The 16,922-nt window shown below is 39.3% G+C and overlaps 1 protein-coding gene across 4 annotated transcripts in view; it reads left to right on the top strand.

The window, feature by feature from the left end:
* Nucleotides 1-16,922, top strand: part of hook3 (hook microtubule-tethering protein 3) — a 32,391-nt gene that overhangs the window by 11,360 nt on the left and 4,109 nt on the right. For 2 of the 4 annotated variants that reach the window (XM_011481913.4, XM_011481914.4), the window contains exons 2-24: nucleotides 3,287-3,372; nucleotides 3,458-3,530; nucleotides 3,620-3,670; nucleotides 3,759-3,891; nucleotides 3,982-4,049; nucleotides 4,164-4,226; nucleotides 4,371-4,454; nucleotides 6,980-7,042; nucleotides 9,448-9,611; nucleotides 9,695-9,835; nucleotides 9,942-10,029; nucleotides 10,375-10,488; nucleotides 10,569-10,679; nucleotides 10,844-10,928; nucleotides 11,014-11,083; nucleotides 11,969-12,109; nucleotides 12,262-12,349; nucleotides 12,655-12,689; nucleotides 14,277-14,359; nucleotides 14,545-14,645; nucleotides 14,730-14,834; nucleotides 14,955-15,026; nucleotides 16,666-16,802. In XM_011481913.4, coding sequence (XP_011480215.1) covers nucleotides 3,287-3,372; nucleotides 3,458-3,530; nucleotides 3,620-3,670; nucleotides 3,759-3,891; nucleotides 3,982-4,049; nucleotides 4,164-4,226; nucleotides 4,371-4,454; nucleotides 6,980-7,042; nucleotides 9,448-9,611; nucleotides 9,695-9,835; nucleotides 9,942-10,029; nucleotides 10,375-10,488; nucleotides 10,569-10,679; nucleotides 10,844-10,928; nucleotides 11,014-11,083; nucleotides 11,969-12,109; nucleotides 12,262-12,349; nucleotides 12,655-12,689; nucleotides 14,277-14,359; nucleotides 14,545-14,645; nucleotides 14,730-14,834; nucleotides 14,955-15,026; nucleotides 16,666-16,802 — 2,156 coding nt within the window. The remainder of the gene's footprint in view (nucleotides 1-3,286; nucleotides 3,373-3,457; nucleotides 3,531-3,619; nucleotides 3,671-3,758; nucleotides 3,892-3,981; nucleotides 4,050-4,163; nucleotides 4,227-4,370; nucleotides 4,455-6,979; nucleotides 7,043-9,447; nucleotides 9,612-9,694; nucleotides 9,836-9,941; nucleotides 10,030-10,374; nucleotides 10,489-10,568; nucleotides 10,680-10,843; nucleotides 10,929-11,013; nucleotides 11,084-11,968; nucleotides 12,110-12,261; nucleotides 12,350-12,654; nucleotides 12,690-14,276; nucleotides 14,360-14,544; nucleotides 14,646-14,729; nucleotides 14,835-14,954; nucleotides 15,027-16,665; nucleotides 16,803-16,922) is intronic. The other 2 variants (XM_004074853.5, XM_078955756.1) reach the window with 1 other exon arrangement.

Below are 16,922 nucleotides of genomic sequence, written 5' to 3'. Positions count from 1 at the left end.
AAACAACCTGATCTAAGAAAATAGTTTAATTAAATGTGTGTTGACACAATATTTGAATATCTTTTTATTTAAATCTTTCCTTTTGGAGAAACTGTTACTCTAAACATTTTATTTGTTACAAAAATGTTATTTAGCAACAAGCAGCAATTTCCGTAAATTCATGGGAAATACTGCAGTATACGGTGGTCATGAGAAAGTTGTTTATTCACTTTTGAGCATGCTTTATCCACCTTCTAACTAGTTCACTATAAAGACAAATTGTTTGGATTCTAGGTTGTTGCTCGATGGGTAAAAACATCTTTTATTTGGAAAGATAAGGGCTTTTCTTGTATTCTGCCTTTAGCATGTGTGTCATTTTAGCTCTCTACTTTACCTTCTGAACTTAAGTCATATTTCTCTGCATTCATGTGTTTGGTGTCACAGTGATGATCTATGACGTAGCAATGCCAGCAGCGAGGGGAGATGTTTAGATCACATTGTTATCATCTTTATTTTTGGTAGCAGTGTGTCAACACTTGTGCCTTTATAAAGTGGTCAGATTATAAATAGCCAGTTTATTCTAGTGGTAAGTAGTTCAACCCAAACCTTAGGTGTTGCCTCATCTCCACCAATTATCCCAGAGGACACAGAGCAGTCAAGCAGGTAACAAGTGCTAAAATCCTGACTCGCCCAGAGAAACATGACTCGTCAGTCCTCAGAAAAGGTTTCAATGACTGCTCACTGGTAGTGTGGTTTACATCACTCCATCTGATACTTGGCCTTGAATCTGGTTATGGGAAACCTGCATGCAGCTGAAATGTAAAGTAAAACACATTTCGTGTGTTTCCAACTACAGAGAATGTGCTTAATTTTAGGTTTTGTGGTCTTTTGGAACTGCCCAGTCATAGAATCTTCAAAGCTGCTAAGTTGTTGACTTGATGCAATCACTGCAGAGTTCTAAACAGAGCTGGGTATCACCAATAATCTTCAGAATCGGAAATTATTGGCTGGTAAATCGAAGATTTACCAGAGCCTGGATTGATTTGATTCGATTTTGAATTTACACGGTCTACACATTTATTTATATATCCATAGAAATACAATAATAATCTAAGTATGTTTGAAGATATTCATATAAATCTGATATAGTTCACATATTGTCAAATGTATTAATGAAATAATAAATCAGTCAGATTGTTCACACCATACAGTGTTACATGATTTCTCAAACGGGGAGGCTCCAACAGAAGCATGCAGATCATTATGTTCTGCCTCTCCTAGAGGGCGCTTTTGTTTAGCCAATAGGTGGATTTCACGGAATAGCATTACACTTTATTCCTGAAGATTTGAGCAACAGCGGTGCTTTAGACCACAAATAGTTACTTTAAAAAAAAACTCTTTCCTTAAAAGAGTTTGGAAAATTCATGCCTGTGAGTAAATATAGCTGTTTATTTAGGCTGCATTTACACTGCAGGTCTTGATGCTCAAATCAGATTTTCTGACTATATTCGATTTTTTTGATGACCCGCTTACATCATATCCGATTTTTACATTACATTACACTATACAATGCTGAAACTACCAAACGTAGACGTTCTGACCCTGACATGCTAGGAGCAGTGCGGCCAGGCTTGTAGCCTTGTGTTAGCGGTAGGGGAGATGGCTTTGTGACGCTTGTGCACTCCTGATGATTGTACACAGTGTTACCTTTCAGCCTCAGGCTTCAGACCGTAGTCGTAAACCGCTATTATTTCCGGTCCGGTCCCGGTTGGGACGCAAACGGTAACTAATCACGTGGGACACTGTTGCTCTGGAACAGGCTAGTGGTCGTTTATTCCTTTGCTCGGATCAAACTGTTAGTACAGCACAACGTCTGCAAACACTTCCTCATTCAAGACTCAGAGAGAGCACATACGGTAGGACAGCCTCTCTTTTCCTCTCCCGCACATCCCCTCTCGTTCACCTGCGTCATTTATGAGCGCCCAAGGCAACGCCTCCTTCCATTGTTGCGTTGCCTCCATGACAACCGCTGTCAAACAAAAGAAACGCAACAAAAAAGGGGGGGAACAAGCTAAGCTGCTAACAACAGCTTCTCAGGACTACATAGCAGCATTTCAGCCTTCCGTCGAAATTTCCCCCGGGACTAGTAGCTTTGTCTTCCGACCGGCAGCCGGATCGCCGAAGGCGGAAGTGCTGCTACGCAGATCTGAGAAACTGAATGAATTTGTTTTTCCAGTGGTGTCCAGACAAAACAAAGGCTGATGTAATTCCCATGTGACATGTTTACATCGAAGATGCTCATTGCGGAATTGCCCGCACAGAGTTTTAAGTTCCCCCACGGCCAATGTTTTTAGCATGTCAGCCTAATGATAATCCTTGTTCGCGGTCCTGCAGCCAAGAAAAAACCACTGACCGCACGGATTAAAAAAATTATGGGCGAGCAGACCCTTAATAATGATCAAACAGCAAAATCAGCGCACAAAGCACCTATAATGTCATGTGATCTCAGTTGGTGGTGTCCACCTGAGTTGACATCACTGATTTTCTGGGGAATATCCGATTTGTCTGCTTACATGGCACACGCAAATGCACGTATCTGATTCGTATCCGATTTATTTCCACATATGAATGAGGCCTGAATCCGATCTGAGAAAATGTGTTTTTTTTCCTGCTTACACGTTCACCGGTCATATCCGATCTGTGCCACATGAGAGGAAAAAGTGGGTCACTTGAACCATGCAGTGTAAATGGGGCCTTAGTCAGCAATGTATGTTGAGGTCGAGCGTTAGCCTTAGCCGTCCGATGGGAATTTCTATTATGCATTGGAACGTTTTCTTTTTAAAATGTATTTGATTTATTGACACTAGAGGTGGACTGACGATCTGTTTACTTTTGTGGAGTCTACAACTGTTCTGTTTTGATCCTCAGCCTTCAGTCTGCTTCATCGTTATTCATCATTGAATACAAATTTTAAAAAGTGCTATTTTTCCATACGACAACAGAGGGCGCTAATCGAATAATGAGAGATTATTACAACAGAACAGTCTATAAACAGCATCAAGCTAGCGAGCATTGGCTTTTGCTGCTATTGTGTGTTAAGTCACCGGAAAAGGAAAATCATAAAAGACCGATCTCTACTTTTATGGATCGATTACTGATTAATTAAGCTTAGGTCACTTCAAATCGATTTATCAATTTGATCAACCCAGCCCTGTTCTAAATGTTCTTGAATATGTAGTAATATGTAGGAATTTTACCTTTTTATGCCAACAGTTCATGTCTTTCATCTTCACGTTCTGTTGTTTAGATCCAGACGTTTGAAGTTGAGGCTCCTTGTAAAAGGGTGGAGGACCTGACCAATGGTGCCGTCATGGCCCAAGTTCTTCAGAAAATGTGAGCTTTTGCCCCATTTCTGTTTTGGATGCTATCACATTTTGTGTCTTTTAATCATAATCTTTCATCTCCTTGAATTTTCCAGAGATGGGGGGTATTTTAGCGATGCTTGGATTAGCAGAATCAAACCAGAGGTCGGGGACAACTGGAGATTAAAGGTAACAATCTCATTTTCTTTCAAGAAGATATTTGATGTTTTCTGTAACAACAATGTTTAGTATTATTGATTGTCCTTTTTTAACTTTAGGTCAGCAATCTTAAAAAAATCTTAACAGGCATTCTAGACTATTACCAGGAGGTAAGAAGAACCCATTCTTTTTTTTTTTTGTTACATGAAACTCTTCTTAAGGTCAGCTAGTTTTTAAGGAGTCAAGCTTCTGTTGTAGGTCCTGGGGCAGCAGATTAATGACTTCACACTGCCAGATGTGAATCTGATTGGAGAACACTCCGATGCAGCAGAACTTGGGAGAATGTTACAACTTATCTTAGGATGTGCTGTTAACTGTGAGCAGAAACAAGGTACATACACTGTGTGAGTGCGACTGATTTTGCTTCACATTGTCAACTGGCTGGAGTTTCCTAAAATCCCCTTTGTCCTTTATTCCCTAGAATACATTCAAACCATCATGGTAATGGAGGAATCAGTGCAGCATGTTGTCATGACAGCCATCCAGGAGGTAGACTGCCATTTAGCTTAAATATAGATCTTAAGGTTTTTTGCATCTGATCTTTTTTAGTATTATTAAAAAAAAAAAAAACTTTGCTAAATTTAATATTCTTTCTTTTTGTAGCTCATGAGTAAAGAGACTCCGGTCACCACAGGAAATGACTCTTACTTGGATCTAGACAGACAGGTTTGAGCATATTTTAAAAGAAATCTAAAAGCTGAAACTAAATGTTGCCTCTTTCATTTGTTTGCCATTAAAGCAGCTACACATTTAGAGAAATAATTGTAAAAACAAAATGTGTTTCAATCTGTTTATCTGTTTTAATCTTAGCTGAAAAAGACGGTCGAGGAGCTGAACGATGTTTTGGCAACCAAAGAAGAGATCGCCCAGAGGTGTCGAGAGCTCGACATGCAGGTTAGTTTTACGAGGTGATAATCTTCAAAAAGTCAGAGCCTTGTGACTAAAAACAAAACAAAACCCAGTGTGTTGATTTTCCTTTTCATATCTCATCCATCCAAAACAGCATTCTAAGAAAACCAGTAATTAGGAGATAAATGTTTTGTTTTTCTACCCCCAAAAAACATGTTATTTCCAGTCTTCATAATATACTTTGTCATATTTTGTTACTAAGCAACATCCTACAAAATACAATTAATGTACACAATCAAAAGAAAGAGATAATGAGACATCAAAGTTGATGGTATTGCTGTTTTTAGCAGATTCACATTCGACTGAGTGTTTCAGTCTAAATCTTTTGTCATTTTATTCTACAGTAGAAGAAAAGCTGTATGCCTGTCATGTATAGTTGTAGCCTTTTAGCACAGCTAAAAGAGTTAATGTGGACTTAAAGTTTTTTTTAAATATTGGATTTTTTTTTGGTTAAAGAAATTATTTGAATAAGAAATGATTTCTGTGTATAACTAAATGGAAAGCTATAAACATTTTATGTTGTGGATATATTAACATTTTCTATTTATCTTCATACATGTTAACCACATGAGCAATGAGGCGTCTCTTTTATTTCCTTTATTTCCTTATTATTTATTTACAATCACAGTATTTATAATATGTTAGGTTGTTTTACTAACCAGGTTCTGCTTCATTCTTTTCTTGACAGTTAAATCTTTTGATGATTTAGAAGAAAAAAAAACATAAAAAACTGCACATTTTACTGGGACAGTCTAGGGTGGAATAAGACACTGTTTTCAATAGATTATCTACAGTCAGGACCAGAAATATTTGGACAGAGACACATTCTTTCTGATTTAGCTTCAGTACATTACCACAGTGAATTTTAAATAAAACAACTCAGATGCCATTGAAGTGCAGACTTTCAGCTTTTATTCCATGGGTTGAACAAAACGATTGCATAAAAATGGGAAAAACTAAAGCATTTTTTAAACATTTCATTTCATGGGCTGGTAAGTAATTGGACAAATGAAATAACTGAAAACCAAATGGTCATTACTAATATTTGGTTGAAAAGCCTTTGTTGGCAATGACAGCCTAAAGTCTTGAACTCATGGACATCACCAGATGCTGGGTTTTCTCCTTCTGAATGCTCTGCCAGGCCTTTACTGCAGCGGCTTTCAGTCGATGTTTGTTTGTGGGCCTTTCTGTCTGAAGTTTAGTCTTCAACAAGTGAAATGCATGCTCAACTGGGTAAGGATCAGGTGACTGACTTGGCCATTCAAGAATATTCCACTTCTTTGCTTTAATAAACTCCTGAGTTGCTTTGGCTTTATGTTTTGGGTCGTTGTCCATCTGTATTATGAAACGCCGCCCAATCAGTTTGGCTGCATTCACCTGGATCTGCGCAGACAGTATGTCTCTAAACACCTCAGAATTCATTGGGCTGCTTCTGTCCTGTGTCATGTCATCAATGAACACTAGTGTCCCAGTGCCACTAGCAGCCATGCACGCCCAGACCATCACACTGCCTCCACAGTGTTTTACTGATGATGTAGTGTGCTTTGGATCATGAGCTTCACCACGCCTTCTCCATACTTTTCTCCTACCATCATTCTGGTAGAGGTTGATTTTGGTTTCATCTGTCCAAAGAATGTTTTTCCAGAACTGTGCTGGCTTTTTTAGAGGCTTTTTAGCAAAGTCCAATCTAGCCTTCCTATTCTTGAGGCTTCTGAGTGGCTAACATCTTGCAGTGTACCCTCTGGATCTACTTTCATGCAGTCTCCTTTTTATGGTAGACTTGGATATTGATACGCCTACCTCCTGGAGAGTGTTGTTCACTTGGTTGGCTGTTGTGAACGGGTTCCTCTTCACCATGGAAATGATTCTGCGATCATCCACCACTGTTGTCTTCCGTGGACGTCCAGGTCTTTTTGCGTTGCTGAGTTCAACAGTGCTTTCTTTCTTTCTCAGGATGTACCACACTGTTGATTTTGCCACTCCTAATACTGTATCAATTTCTGGCACGTTTTTTTTCCTGTTTTCTCAGCTTAATGATGGCTCATTTCACCTGCATGGAGAGCTGTCTGTTCATAGCTAAATCTTCAAAATGCAAGCACGAGTTCTCTCATCAACTCCAGGCCTTATATCTGCTTCACTCATACTGACATAACAAGGGAATTGGCCACACCTGCCCATGCAATAGCATGGAAGTCAATTGTCCAATTACTTACCAGCCCCTGAAATGAAGGGATTGTGTTTAAAAAAAATGCTTTAGTTTTACACATTTTTATGCAATCTTTTTGTTCAACCCATGGAATAAAAGCTGAAAGTCTGCACTTTAATGGCATCTGAGTTGTTTTATTTAAAATTCACTGTGGTAATGTACAGAAACAAAATTAGAAAGAATGTGTCTCTGTCCATATATTAATGGTCCTGACTGTAAATTCAGACTAAAGAATAGTAAAGTGTCACTTGCTCTCTTTGTTAAACTTTCCTTTCCCTTCAACACTGTGTGCCTTGTTTTAAAGGCTCTCCTTGTCCAAGAAGAGCGTGATAGACTGAGGTTAGAGTATAATGAGCTAGAAGAAAGGGTAAATCCAACTTTCTTTTCTCTTTTCTTGCTTTCTCCATGGTGTGTGGCGTGTCAAGTAGTCCTGGGTTTTCATTTCAGCCCGCTTGCACCAGATTCTCCTTTCCCCAACTTTTGTCTGCATGTGTCCGTTGTACACGTTTGTGCACAAATCTTTGTGCGCACGTGTACACACGTCGCTGCTGGGCCACACCAGCCACTACTGCAGTTTGTCTTTGTCACTGGGTTTGTCACTAAAAGAGCCTCTGCTTTTCTAACCTTGGTGTGTTTCAACGCTTCCCTAAGACGATAATGAACGGGGGAAAAGGCTCCTCTGAAGAATTTGTTCTACTTCCAGTAAAGATATTAATCAGATTTATTTATTTTATATGTTTTCCATAGACCAATATTTTCTTTTATATACTTGAGTCACAAATCCGGGGTCAAAATCCAAGAAACTTGACGTTTTTTTCTTTTTTCCTTTTTTATAAAATAGAAAAGACTTGTCATCCATTTTAACCATTAAACATTTGATGATTTAAGCATAAAAAAAACAAGTTAAGCAGATCAAACACTGTTTTCTCCCTCAAAATATACATGCAAAATAGCAAAGGTTTTGGGAAGTAAAGCAAAATTTGAGTCAAAAATTGTAAAAAAGAATATGTTCCAAATTATTTTTTCAAATCTTGAAAAACTGTATTAGGATAATAAAAAGGCTTTAAATCTGTCTTTTTTTCAAATATTTAAACCTAAACTCTGACTTTTTTGTTTTTATTGAAACCTAAAATTTGACATTTTTTGTTATTTTTAAATCTAAACTCTGGCTTTTTTGTTTATTTAAACTTACATTTTGTTCTTGTCATATTTAAACCTAAAATGTGGCTTTTTTGTTATATTCAAACCTGAAATTCGTCTTTTTTGTTATGTTTATACCTAAATTCTGTTTTTTTGTTTTATTTATACCTTAATCTGACGTTTTATTTATTTTTATAGTCAAACCTAAAATGTGACTTTTTTTATATTTAAGCCTAAAATTATCTTTTAATTTCGAAGTAAAGTCCAAGATTTAAGACTTTGAGTCACACCTGAAGCTCTATTTATTTCCACATTTGCTTTATGCAGTAAAAATGTTAAGAACACATAAACAATTACTTAATTACCAATTAAAAAGTATTTTCCTTTGAATAGTATTTAAGAGAACAATTATGCCCTATTCCTACTCTCAGTATTTAAATGCTTTGCCAGCATTTTACTTGAAATGCTTTTTTGACCTACCGGTACTTTTTATTTTAGGTTTTTTTTACCTAAACACAAAGATTTCTGACAGAACCATCGGAGATCTGCTGGTTTCATCTCCAGTGTGTTGAAGATTCACTTCAATTTGTTAGTAAAAATGTAGCTACAAAAATGTTGCTATTAAACAAAAAATGATTAAACATTTTGAAAAGTTGTTATAATGTGGATTACAAAAATATTTTTTTTAATGTAATGGTCAGTACTACAACTTAGTCATAAATAAAAAAAACAGTCAAAGTTGATCTAAACTTTAAGACGAAGTCACCAAAGGCTCAGCTTTATGGAGCACTAAATCCAAGTCTCTTAGGGGGACACAGCCAGGTTCGGCCAATAAAATGACTTCAAGTTTGTCGTCATCAAGCGCAACCAGTTCTGTGAAACATGTTTCCTGGTCTGGGGCCTCACGAATGCCTCCCACCAGCTGCAGAGCACAGCGGTGGTGAGATCAGCATATGGGCTTGTGTTGTGTGGCTCAAATGCTGCAGTAACTGGGTTCAGGAAGTTGGATCCAGAGATAGCTGAGCAAAATTAGAGGCTTGAAAAATGAATTAAAGGTGAAAATGGACAAATGTGTCCAAATTATTATGAAACTGTTCATTTTAAATGCTTTTGCTGTAGAATAAACTTTGTTTTTTCTCAAATAATTCTTGTGTTAACAAATTGTTATTGGTCTGGTGCTTTTTTGCTCTCCTTATTTTTTTAAAAAAAGAAAAAGGGAAGACGCAGCGCCTGCTTTGCTTTGTGTGAAGTTTGAATCCTTGTGTCCCTCAAAGAAGACCAAATCAACTTGTATGCAGCCCCTCTAGCTTTGTTTAAGTTCTGGATTTGTCTTCTTACTGCGTGTTTGCTGTGTGCTTACCTCCAAAAACTGAAAGGATTCAGCAGCCTGTTTTCCCTCCACTTAGATCTAAGAAGCTAAAAAGACTAAATAGAAAAGTTTGAAACTTTTTCTAACTCTCATTTCATTTGTGCTTTTCCCCCCTCATCTTTCACTTTTTTATTTGATCCTTTCTACATTTCTGCACTACTCGTGCAAAAACCTTTTGCTTCCTCCTCCTCTCTGCTTCCTTTTCTTTCACCCCCATGGCTCAAACCCTCCTTCCATCTTCTTCATCGCCTCCCCTTTCTCAGGTGGCCGCTCTGCAAGAGGAGAAGAGCAGCCTCTTAGCAGAAAACCAGGTCCTGATGGAGAGACTTAACCAGTCCGACTCCATCGAAGACGTCAACAGCCCCGCTGGACGCAGACACCTCCAGCTGCAGACACAGCTGGAGCAGCTCCAGGAGGAAACTTTCAGGTGTGGAGTCGCTCACATCCGGGGCCGAAGCTGGTGTCAAAATCTGCTGATGCGCCGATATGTGCGTGTTTGATGTCGTTTAGGTTGGAGGCCGCTAAAGACGATTACAGGATTCGCTGTGAGGAGCTTGAAAAAGAGCTTCTGGATGTTAAAGCCCAGAACGAGGAGCTTACATCTCTGGCCGATGAAGCCCAGTCTCTGAAGGATGAGATGGACGTCCTCAGGTTAGACAGGGAGAGTTTGATTTCAGTAACATCTTTGAAAGAGGAAGCACAACGGGAAAAAATGTGGCTTTGTTTTTATTTTTCATCTTTCGAAATCAAACTTTAGGCATTCGTCTGACAAAGTGTCCAAACTGGAGGGAACGGTGGAACACTACAAGAAAAAGCTGGAAGACATGGGGCTCCTTAGGAGACAGGTACACAGCAACAAACCACACCAGAGTAGTTTCACGATGGAAAGAAGAAACCACAAGTTTCCAAAAGAAAAGCATTGCAATTCTAAAATAAAAGCATATTTTTAAAACTGTTTTTTAATCCAATTTTTTCCATTATAGTTGGAGTTACATGAATATGAAATGTATAGAAATATTGATGTACAGCTTTACTCTGAATGTAATTAGTGAATTTTTTTTACTGAATAGTGGGAGTTAAAAAGATTAGTTAATTTACCCCTCGACCTTTGTTTGGTGAATGGTTTTTATTCCAAAAGCTTTTCAAATTGCATGTCTGTGTGGGTGTAAGTCATGGAGACTTTGTTCCAGATTAAGCTGATGGAGGAGAAGAACACAGTACTAATGCAAACCAACGTCAGCCTCGAAGAAGAGCTTCGAAAGGCCAATGCCGCCAAGGGCCAGCTGGAGACCTACAAGAGACAGGTGCCTGAACTGCTGCAGTCCGCCAAAGGGGTTCGGTTCCCGATAAATGACACCGGTTGCTCTCCTCCTCCCCCCCACAGGTGGTGGAGCTGCAGAACAGACTGTCGGAAGAGTCTAAAAAAGCCGACAAGATGGAGTTTGAGTACAAACGCGTGAAAGAGAAAGTGGATTCTCTACAAAAGGAAAAGGATGTACGTTTGTCATTTGACTACACATGCAAAAGAATGCCGCAGAGCTTCTTAGGTTATACAAAAATAGAACATTTTCTATTTGTTTATTATTGGTCTTCTACAAGTAAAGACAGGTATTTGTTTGTTTTTTACTCTATAAATGTTTCTTGAACTCTGTGCTGCAGCGCATGAGAACTGAGAGGGACTCCCTTAAAGAGACGATCGAGGAGCTGCGGTGTGTTCAAGCTCAAGAGGGGCAGCTCACATCAGGTACTTTTTTCAGCTCCATATCTCTCAAAGCTTTCATATTCTCTTATTTTGTAAATCTTCAATGACGTCCATGTTGTTTTCTCAGGTCTGTTCCCATTGGTCAGCAATACTGGTTCTGATTCCCTGGCTGCTGAGATCACCACTCCAGAGATGCGGTACGATGACTTTAACTTAGATGAAACAGACACTGACTTTAGGTTTAAAGATGCTGATTTTAGCTTAACAGGAGCTTCAAAAATGTCCACTTGGCAGAGAATTTTCACAGTCAGCCAGATGCAACAATCAGCCCGGGGCTCCAGGTTTTCCAATCATCGTGATTGGTTTTATTCATTATTTTAGTACTTTATTTTTTTTTTTAGCAGAATCTGTGATTCTTAATAGATTGTTTTCTCTTCTTGACCTTTCCTGAAATACACAACCAAAGACAAGTTTCTAGTATCATTTTTTAAATTGATTTTTTAAGGAATTTTTAGTTCTCACATTCCTAATTTTTCAGTCATTTTTGAGCATTTTTTTTTTCCAGGAACATCCTGTTTTTCTTTTGTTACACAAATCACAATTAAAAATAAAAGAAAACCGCCTTTAATTTATCATGTGTTGTCACGTTTTCATCAAAGTACTTTTTGCGGGGTATATTACATCGGGTAAAAATGACCCGGCAAAAGTGATGGCGTAACTCTTTATAGCGATAGTGTTCTAGGGTAAAAAAAAGAAAAGAAAAACATAGGAATATTAATGTGAACATCAGATTGGCATTAGAAATTGACTATTAATACTTGTAAATTGTACATTGTATTTAGCTTTTTGAAGTTCCAGACAAAACTCCTGCAACCAGATTGTTTTCTCTTCTTGACCTTTCCTGAAATACACAACCTACTAATTTGCGCTGTTTAGACTATAGAAAACCTTCAAAAGATGCTTCTTTACCTCATTTTACTGTGGAGAAAGTGAAATTTTTCACACCTTTGTGGACACTTGTACTGATTTTTCTATCAAATTGGCCTAAAAGGTTTGAATGTCATTGACGTGTGTTTCCGCAGAGAACACATGATCCGTCTTCAGCACGAGAACAAAATGCTGAAGCTGGCTCAGGAGGGATCCGACAACGAGAAGATCGCGCTGCTGCAGAGTCTGCTGGAAGACGCCAACAGACGGAAAAATGAGCTGGAAACGGAGAACCGGTAACGCTCACTGTGCTTCAGCTCATAGAAGTAAATATGAAGTTAGGAAAAAAAATAAAAGAGCTGGAGGCTTGTTGACTTGAGAGTCTCTCCTCTTCCTGGAATGTGAATCCGAGTCAGAAGTTGTTATCTGACAGATCTTCTGTGTTTAGGTTGATCAATCAGCGGCTGATGGAGGAGCAGAGCCAAGTAGAAGAACTTCAGAAGACGGTTCAGGAACAGGGTTTAAAGGCGGATGATGTGAGTTGATTCATGTTCCGGTTTTCAGTTTCACAATTCTGCTGGAAGCAAAAAACAACAAAATTCCTAATTCCTGTTGAGTAACATTCCAGAAACCGCAGTTTGCTCTTCCTGAGTGCTGGAGCTGCGTTTACTGTCTGACTAGGTTCCACTGACTTTTGGATTTAAGGGCCTTTTCTGGTCTGTTGTGTTATTGGAAATCCCAAACTGAGACGAACTTCAAGCCTTTGTTTGCATTTGATGTATTTTATTTTTAAAAACCATCTTCTTTTTTGGTATATGACACATTTTTCCCTTTGTCTTAGTCTTCTGTCCTGAAAAAGAGAAATGATGAGCACATGTAAGTCACCTTTAAAATGTTTGTTGAAGAATCAAACTTGTTCATAATTACCGTAATTTCCGGACTACAAGCCGCTACTTTTTTCCTGCGCTTACAGCCCTGCGGCTTATTCAGTGACGCGGCTAATTTATGGATTTAATTAGCGGCCGCCATGTACGTACTTTCGAACTCAGTGAATAGTTTGTATTCTTTATCTAACACCAAGCACAAGACATTTATATTCAACACACCTCTAAGCAGCCAAACAGCATGGACTTGACTTCAGGTCTTAGACACTTCAGTCATGGTTCAACAAAATGAAACATGCATGCCCGGCAGCATCCCAGAATCCTTTGGGGCCATTAGACCCAACGTGCACGTGATCGCCACTACAATATGATGAAGCTTTCAAGTTAAAAGCAATCGTTAAAAGCAGCGTAAAAAAGTCCACCATCACCAACGGGTTTGGAAAAGCCGGTTTGCTGCGTGACGGAGAGAACAGCGCATGGAGTGAATTTACACTCCATTTACAGTTTCTAAGGAAACCGTAAAAGCGGAATTTTGCTTTGAAAAACTCACAGCCTCCGTGTGAGCTGGAGACATCTTCTCCTGCTGATTGAGCTGCGGGGCCGATGGCAGTCTGAAGGCTCCCACACGTAACAACGCATCCGCCCCTCATACACAAAACGTACAGTATTAAGTCCGATTGCTTTGCACAGAAACGATTTGCTCCGTTCACCGGCGCAACGGGGACGAAGTGCTCCTCCTTGAAACAGCCCTGGCCAGAGGTGTCGGAGTAGATAGGAAGGGGAGACAAGGAGCGCGCGGGGCGGGATCGGAGCGCAGAGGCGTCCGCGGAGTGCAGAGGCTTCTGAATTCTGACGCACGCGCCGCACTGAGGCGCGCGTATCGCGCTGAGGCGCGCGCTTTTCAGTCGCCGCTGCTGTATTTTACCGGTGTGTTTTTTAACCAGCCCTGTTACTCCCATAACGCTGCCGCGACACAAGCGGAAGGAGAGCTTTTCCCGTTCACCCCTCCATGCACTGCTGATACTCATTCTTAAACACGTACAACAGTATGGCGAGCAGGGCATTGGCCCCGCCTTTAGCCCCTAAGACTCATGGGAAATGTGGAATCGCGGATGTAAATTTCCTCATCATAACTGAGGGATGTAATGTTGATTATATGGTTACTGTTTGTAATTTTATGTATGATACCTAGATTGTCAATAAGTAAAAAAAAATGAAATAAAAACACCATAACTGAGGGACTTGTGAACAGAATATAGGTCCATGCTGTTTGACAGATGTCGATACACTCAAATACGTGAGCCAGAGGCAAAGCTGGCACCACCCACAATGTGCTAATGAATGACACTCACTCTGGGATGCTGACCGTGATCTGTCAGGACGACAATATCGCCTAACACATGCGCGGCTTGTACTCTGACGCGGCTTGTGTATGTATAAAACTAATTTTACACGTGAAAATGGGTAGGTGCGGCTTGTAATCGGGTGCGCTTTGTAGTCCGGAATTTACGGTATATATTTTACAAAAATCAACTCTTGGCATCAGTCGAAACTTTTCTGTTTTTTCCCCTCCATTTAGGGAAAAACTACGTGAACTAAACAACGAGTTACTGAAGAAAAACGCCTGTATTGATGAGATGGAGTTGAAGTGCAATTCCAGCTGTAAGTTTGAATTCATGCTCAAGTTTTGATGAGTTTCAGTTTTTACCCCAACAAGGGAAGGAGACAGGAAGCACAGCAGAATTCTAAGTTTGCCTGATATTTTTCTGAATATTTGTTGGTGAATATTAACTTTGATGCCAGTGAAAGATAAATTCCTAATATGAAGTGTAAAAATCTTTCTTCAGCTCAACGTGTGGACGAGCTGGAAGAGGCCTTGAAAAAGAAAGATGACGAGATGAAACAGATGGAGGAAAGATACAAGAAATACCTCGAAAAAGCCAAGAGTGTAAGTGAAATCGTTGGATCAGTCGGAACAATTTGTCCCTCCTGGTTACCATGCGTGAACGGGCTGTGAACCTGTTCCTTCCAGGTGATCCGGACACTTGATCCTAAGCAGAACCAAGGTTCTGGCCCGGAAGTGCAGGCACTCAAAAACCAGCTACAGGAGAAGGAGAGGATGTTGCATTCACTGGAGGTACAGCTACAGAAAGAGAAAGTTGTTACTGGAGATGCTTTTATACATTTTTTTAGAGGATTTGTGACTTAACTCCTTTTTTCTTTTCCTTTGGTTCCTTTTTTCTTTTCCTTGAAACAGAAAGAAATGGACAAAACGAAAAGTCAGAGAGACCACGAGGAGAAGCTGATCGTTTCTGCCTGGTACAACATGGTAAGAACGGTCCTCCATGACCTGAAATTGAATGCTGGTGTGGCATTTCCTTTGTTTTAAAAAGTGTCCCAAACTAAGAAACACCTGTGATCCATAAAACCCAAAGGAGTGCCCACATATAACAAGAATAATGTCCAAAAAAGAGTGATTGTAGCAGTTTCTCAGAACACACACACAGTTATTCTAAACATGAAACGTTCTTCATGTAAAAGCTATTGGGGTAATTGTTATAGCTTTTTAATAGATTTGCTTTCACTTTTTAAAACTTTGAATGAACCCAACATTACAAGATTTATCTGCAAAAAAGTACTGATAAATGTTGGCAAATGTAACACCAACGTTCACCACTAGAGGGCAGCACAGCCCTTTTCATAAATACAGATGACTTTCGTTTTGCTGTGGTTTTGATGGCACATTTTAAGCTGTTTTGTGTGTTTTTTAACTGCAAATAATGAAATAAATTCATGGAAATGTTATGTCCTGCAGTCTGTGCAACCACTAAATACTTCACCTTTTGGAATAAAGCTGTGCACAAATGAATACTTTGTGCAACTTTGCACAACAAAAAAACAAACAAAAATACAGCATTTATTTACGGTTGACATGTCCATTGTGAATACGAAATTTCCCCAGTTACCAAACTATCAAGCAGCATCACAGGCATCTAAATCGAGTCCCATAACATCAATTCAGGCTCATTTATTAAACTAAAACCAAATGAAACTTTTTAGAATGTTATTGATTCTCTTGCAGGGAAATTATCTTGATTCCATAGCTCTGCTGAATAAAACAAAAGATATGAACAGTGATTAACTGGACCCGGAAGTAGTGGGAAAAGAAGAGCATCAGATATTCCTCACATTAGGTGTAAGAAAAACAACAAAAAAACATGTTTGTCAAAAAAAAAAAGAGAGAGTGAAAGAAAGTTGGGTATTCTGATCCTACTGACATTTTTTCTTTTTTCTTTTAACATTTTATGGTTTCCACCACTACAACAGTCGCTGCCTGTTAGCCTACTTTAACTCAGAGTTAGCTTAGCTCTTCTTGTTTCGTTATCCTCTTATTATCAACCGATTTTGACAGACATGGAACTCTTTTTTTTGTTTTTTTTTTGTTTTCTTTTGGCTGTTATCCACCGCTTCAGGGTCTGAAACTATCCGGTGGTCCATTGTTTACACGATCAGCTGCTGTCGCTTGGCAACCATAAAATATGACTGGAGATTGCTGTAATATTATCCGTTTTATATCATTTTTCAGCCGAGTTACGACTATCGAAGTAATTTCCCGTCACGGGATCGAGAATCTTCTAAAAAGCCATTTATTTGAGTTTAATCAATAAACCTGAGTTTATCTTCGGGACTCGATGTATCTGCCTGTGACCCCGTGACGTATTTTTGGCAGCGAGTTTTGTATTTGAGGCAAAAAAAGAAAAAAAAAGTTGTATTCAAAACAAAGACAAAAACTAAATGTTGTGTTGAAATATTTCTGCCAAGTTGTGCACAAATGATTATTTTTTTTGTGCACAACTTTGTCTTTCTGAATCCATTTTTATTGACCGATTCCTCCCCCCATACGTCTGGATCTTTAGCTTTTTTACTAACGTGAGCTGATGTGCCTCCTCCCTCTGGTGTCCCTCCAGGGCATGAGCATGCAGAAGAAGGCGGCTGAAGACAGACTAGCCAGCACCGGTTCTGGTCAGTCTTTCCTGGCCCGGCAGAGACAGGCCACCAGCACACGCCGCTCTTATCCAGGCCACGTCCAGCCCACTACCGCAAGGTAGATGGCTGTAGGGTACAAAAGAAAGCAATTTGTCTTTTTTTTTTCTTTTTTTTAAATCTCCTGAACAGAAGGTGTGTCTGCTTTTAGGGAGCAGCCTTTCCATTCATTTCTAACCAG

The sequence above is a fragment of the Oryzias latipes genome, chromosome 12 (genome assembly GCF_053564925.1).
Source record: "Oryzias latipes strain Hd-rR chromosome 12, Olatipes_Hd-rR_3.1".
Taxonomy (NCBI): domain Eukaryota; kingdom Metazoa; phylum Chordata; class Actinopteri; order Beloniformes; family Adrianichthyidae; genus Oryzias; species Oryzias latipes.
Note: the sequence above shows the minus strand (reverse complement) of the source record. Positions and strands in the feature narration are given on the sequence as shown.